This window comes from Cherax quadricarinatus, chromosome 50 (assembly GCF_038502225.1).
Source record: "Cherax quadricarinatus isolate ZL_2023a chromosome 50, ASM3850222v1, whole genome shotgun sequence".
In the NCBI taxonomy this organism is placed as follows: Eukaryota; Metazoa; Arthropoda; class Malacostraca; order Decapoda; family Parastacidae; genus Cherax; species Cherax quadricarinatus.
The window spans coordinates 26,231,195-26,237,067 of NC_091341.1; the positions used below are offsets into that span (position 1 = coordinate 26,231,195).

A 5,873-nucleotide genomic window follows, 5' to 3' on the forward strand; every position below is an offset into this window, starting at 1 on the left:
CTCTCATTTTAAATAAAGCAAAATGCGTGGCGTTTAAAGCCATGGTGCGACTATATCGTCCCCCGTGAAATATATTTTGAGTAATCAGAATAATGCTTATATTATGATGTCTACCTTTAGCAAAACATTCGAGAATAATTTCACTGTTACCAGCTTTTAAAAATAGATCATCAACAATAATTATTGTATTTTTATCAGGTGTTGCAATGACATTCTGTGGGTCGATAATATCTTTACTTAATGTTAATTTATGAGATATCTCTGAATCTTGTTCTAAGGGGTGTGATGTCACCCCACATATTATAATGTTATGAAATTTCTCGTGGTATAACTTTAATAATTTTGATGTGAAATAAGATTTGCCACTATTCGAATAACCGGCAATGATAATCCTTGATGGATAACGAAATATATCAACGTCAGCAGATGTGTATGTTGTCAAGTTCATTGTACTGTCGAGAGAGATTATGTTTACCATAGAGAGGTGACTTGTACACTGTAAGTGTTAATGGGTTTTCAAGATATATAACAGCTAAGTTAATGAGGAGCAACCTGCTGTTGCGGAGCGGGACTGCCTCACCAAAATTAGTTACTTTATGGTACCGATTGACGCGGATGTTCGGTAAGGAGATACGTAATGGCCGTGTGATTTTCTACTTTGGGTGTGAACAGCATTTCATGGCGTCTGTCTGACCTGTGTTGACGTAGGTGTTCAGTAAGGAGATACGTAATGACTATGTGATTTTCTACCTTGGATGTGAACAGCATTTCATGGCGTCCGTCTGTCCGACCTGTGTTGACACAGGTGTTCAGTAAGGAGATTATCGTCGGAGGGGGGTGTACAAAAATCATGACGCAATACTTTGGGGTAACCCATATAAGGTCAAGGATTCTCTCAGAGCGAGGATTGTGTTTCCATCCGTCAAGCCTGGCTGACCTCATCTTCCAACGCTGAACCACACATCATGGAGAAAAGTAAGTTGTACTTAGAAAATCTTGATATGTGGTGAACAGATATTATTTAACAAGTTTAATGATATAACGGAAAAAAATGTTTTGGATTAAATTTGTTGTTGGAGCATACGAATGAAATTTTTACTGGAAAAGTGCGTTAATAAGTGAAATTCTTAACAGAGGATAAGAAAAGAATATACGCGAATTACTTGGAAGCATTAGTGAAGAGGAGATTGTCGATTAGAAGACGCCGGTCGTTGGAAATCAAGAGAGGTGGTGTACATCGCGATGAGAGGTTGTTAGAATTACAGAATGAGTGGGATCGCATAGATGTATTATGGAAGAAGGCTGTAGAAACAGGTATGTATCCAAATTGTGATCTTTTTACTTCTGTTGTGAAAAATATTTATCGTAAAATTGTGTTAGTCACTCGAGAAAAGTTTTTTGTTCTATTCATTAAAATCTTAATTCGTAATATGTAAAAACCGAGAACGGTCCATACCCCCGGCCGGGATTGAACCCGCGGTCATAGAGTCTCAAAACTCCAGCCCGTCGCGTTAGCCACTAGACCAGCTAGCCACAATAACGGTGAAAGATTTTGTTCTATTCATTGGAAATCTTAATACGTAAAAATATTTTGGGTTATGAATTGGATATACTTTTTCCTCTGCAGGAAATACACCTGGTACTGTTGTGAATGAAACTGAGAGTAATGATGCACAGCATGGAGGTGCGACGGGGAATGAAGATGAGAGTGTTGGTACCTCACAGCGCGGAGGTGCAGTGGGAAGTGTGGATACTTCTGTCCCCATTAATGAAGATGATGAGAGAGCAACTACCTCACATGACGTGTCTGACAGTAATGTTGCACACAATAGTGGAGGTGAAGATGAGAGACCAAAAATTATCAGATACATCCAGAATTTTTGTGTGTGTGGGTATTAACTTCGTAATATGTAAAAAATTTTTTGTTGGATGTATATGAAATGCATTGGATGTATAATAAATAGTGTTATCCTGCATTTTAAGTTATTGTCTGCTCGACAAGATTCAGCCTGTGTGTGGGGTCATCACGTGACGTCACTGACATAGGGGGAAGTCGACAAGATTCAGCCTGTGTGTGTGAGGTTATCACGTGACGTCACTGACCGCCGAGTAAACACAGGTGGGGTGACGTCACACTTGTTTAAACCTGTAGTAAGAGAAAAGTACCATGCCCCATAGGAGGAGTTCATTTGAATGCTTACCCCCAGAGGGGGGAATCCAAAAAAACTTGATCCGAGGAGATGGAGTCTTTGTATTATTGATATCGAGAAAAAACTTGATCCAAGGAGATGGAGGAGAAATACTTGGGGTAGAAGTGGGTGGTGGGAGGTGTGGGGGGAAAATCTTTGAATTATTGATATCGAGAAAAACTTGATCCAAGGAAGTAGAGCAGAAATTTTGGGATGGGTGTGAAAGTGGGAGGGGGAACCTCAAAAACTTGATCCGAGGAGATGGAGACCATAAGAAAATGAAATTCAAAAAAATCGAAAAAAATCGGAAAAAATTCGGGGAGCGGGGGCGATCCGGACGACGCTGCAGAAGGCGCTGCAGAAGTCCGCTCAGGAAAGGGAGCCACTCAGGAAAAGGAGCCACTCAGCCGCAGACCTTTTCAGGAGGAGCCACTCAGCCGCAGACCTTTTCAGGAAGAGCCACTCAGGAAAGGAGACCGTACACAGGAAAGGAGACCGTACAGCCGCAGAGACCGCTCAGGAAAAGGAGACGGCTCAGCCGCAGGAGCCATTCAGCCGCTTTGACACCTACTTATATATATATATATATATATATATATATATATATATATATATATATATATATATATATATATATATATATATATATATTATATATATATTTTATTTTATTATCACACTGGCCGATTCCCACCAAGGCAGGGTGGCCCGAAAAAGAAAAACTTTCACCATCATTCACTCCATCACTGTCTTGCCAGAAGGGTGCTTTACACTACAGTTTTTAAACTGCAACATTAACACCCCTCCTTCAGAGTGCAGGCACTGTACTTCCCATCTCCAGGACTCAAGTCCGGCCTGCCGGTTTCCCTGAACCCCTTCATAAATGTTACTTTGCTCACACTCCAACAGCACGTCAAGTATTAAAAACCATTTGTCTCCATTCACTCCTACAAACACGCTCATGCATGCCTGCTGGAAGTCCAAGCCCCTCGCACACAAAACCTCCTTTACCCCCTCTCTCCAACCTTTCCTAGGCCGACCCCTACCCCGCCTTCCTTCCACTACAGACTGATACACTCTTGAAATTCTGTTTTGCTCCATTCTCTCTACATGTCCGAACCACCTCAACAACCCTTCCTCAGCCCTCTGGACAACAGTTTTGGTAATCCCGCACCTCCTCCTAACTTCCAAACTACGAATTCTCTGCATTATATTCACACCACACATTGCCCTCAGACATGACATCTCCACTGCCTCCAGCCTTCTCCTCGCTGCAACATTCATCACCCATGCTTCACACCCATATAAGAGCGTTGGTAAAACTATACTCTCATACATTCCCCTCTTTGCCTCCAAGGACAAAGTTCTTTGTCTCCACAGACTCCTAAGTGCACCACTCACTCTTTTCCCCTCATCATTTCTATGATTCACCTCATCTTTCTCTTCTGTATAGCAGTTAGGGAAATCACAGTCAGACTGACCAGCGAGCTAAACATCTGGTTCCTAGATGATGGCACACTAGCAGGTACAAAAGAGTCCCTCCTACATGACCTTACACAGGTAATGACACGGGGACAGGAAATGGGTCTCATCCCGAATCCATCCAAATGTGAAATCATCTCAGTCAGTCAACAAGTGATAAATGCAGTGAGATCAAAACTACCAGGAGCAGCAGTCATTGCCCCCACAAATAGTGTCTTGCTAGGAGCACCTCTGGGAAGCAGTGCCATTGACACAATTCTCAGGAAGAAATTGGAAGAGTTAAGGAGAATGGAACAACGAATAGGCAATCTGGACACCCACGATGCCTTGTACCTTCTCACAAAGTGCTTGAGTCTGCCCAGGTTGATATATTTCCTAAGATGTGCACCTTCATATGATAACCCTATACTGCACGAATATGACAGTATTCTGAGGCAGATTTTTACGAAAGTACTTAACCTTACTCTAGAAGACAGGCAGTGGAACCAAGCTACACTTCCAGTCAGACTAGGAGGCATTGGTGTCCGCAAGTCATCACAGACTGCGTTACCTGCTTTTCTGTCCTCGTGTATTGCATCCAGAGAGCTTGTAGCAGCGATTCTCCCTGAACATCTTAGGGACAAGATTGGAGTCCAGGACCAAAAATTCATTGACGGAGCAATGATCTGGGATAATCTAACGGGCTCTGAAACCAGACCTGCTCCTCCCAACAACTACAAACAATCGCACTGGGATGGTCCAATAGTGGAAAATATTGCCTCAACAATGCTTCAGAGTGTGTCAGGGAAGGATAGAGCCCGCCTCCTGGCAGTGAGAGCCCCTCATGCTGGGGACTTTCTGTTGGCTGTTCCCAACTCCAGCCTTGGCACACGTCTCAACCCACAGACCATCCGCATCGGTGTTGCCCTTCGACTTGCCGCCCCTATTCTCGCCGAACACAGGTGTATTTGTGGCAGTGAAGCAGCAGACCGATTCGGGTACCATGGTCTTGTGTGCCGTAAATCCGAGGGAAAGATTGCAAGACATGAGGAGGTTAATAACATTATCAAGAGGAGCCTCACAACAGCTGGATGCCCAGCAGTAAGGGAGCCACCCCAACTATGCAGATCTGATGGCAGCCAGAAGCGTCCAGCCTGGACAGATGGGAAGCAGGTGGTGTGGGACTATACATGTGCATCTACCTTGGCTGATACCTATCTCCAATACACCAGGGAAGAAGGAGGGGCGGCTGCCAGCTTCAGGGAGTCCCAAAAATCTAGAAAATATGGAGAACTTGCCCATCATTATATGTTTGTTCCCATAGGCTCAGAGACCCTTGGCTCATGGGGAAAGAGTGCATCTAAATTCCTTAAGGAGCTGGGAAAAAGACTCATCAGGGTAACTAGGGATCCCAGGGCAGCTAGTTTTCTGTTCCAGCGGCTCAGTGCGGCTGTTCAAAGGGGTAATGCCTGCTGTATTTTGGGCACACGCCCCAGCTCTGAGGAGCTGGATGAGATTTTCGCCTTATAATAGGTGATACACACGTAACAACATGTACCGTATATGCCACCTTTATATCAACAATGTATCTCTTAAATCTTCTGTACCATAATATGTAATAATATATATATATATATATATATATATATATATATATATATATATATATATATATATATATATATATATATATATATATATATATATATATATATATATATATATAGTGGTGAGAGAGTGCAAAAGGAGAGCAGATGAAAGAGTGGGAGAGGCACTGTCAAGAAATTTTAATGAAAATAAGAAAAAATTTTGGAGTGAGTTAAACAAGTTAAGAAAGCCTAGGGAAAGTATGGATTTGTCAGTTAAAAACAGAGTAGGGGAGTTAGTAGATGGGGAGAGGGAGGTATTAGGTAGATGGCGAGAATATTTTGAGGAACTTTTAAATGTTAAGGAAGAAAGGGAGGCGGTAATTTCATGCACTGGCCAGGGAGGTATACCATCTTTTAGGAGTGAAGAAGAGCAGAATGTAAGTGTGGTGGAGGTACGTGAGGCATTACGTAGAATGAAAGGGGGTAAAGCAGCTGGAACTGATGGGATCATGACAGAAATTTTAAAAGCAGGGGGGGATATAGTGTTGGAGTGGTTGGTACTTTTGTTTAATAAATGTATGAAAGAGGGGAAGGTACCTAGGGATTGGCAGAGAGCATGTATAGTCCCTTTATA

At 42.7% G+C, this 5,873-nt stretch overlaps 1 protein-coding gene across 1 annotated transcript in view; it reads left to right on the forward strand.

Moving 5' to 3' along the window:
- Window positions 1-965: 965 nt before the first annotated feature.
- Window positions 966-5,873, forward strand: part of LOC128695309 (ionotropic receptor 21a-like) — a 37,581-nt gene continuing 32,673 nt past the window's right edge. Inside the window, exons 1-3 of the mRNA XM_053785812.2 lie at window positions 966-975; window positions 1,135-1,314; window positions 1,628-1,813. Of these exons, the coding sequence (XP_053641787.2) occupies window positions 966-975; window positions 1,135-1,314; window positions 1,628-1,813 (376 nt within the window). The remainder of the gene's footprint in view (window positions 976-1,134; window positions 1,315-1,627; window positions 1,814-5,873) is intronic.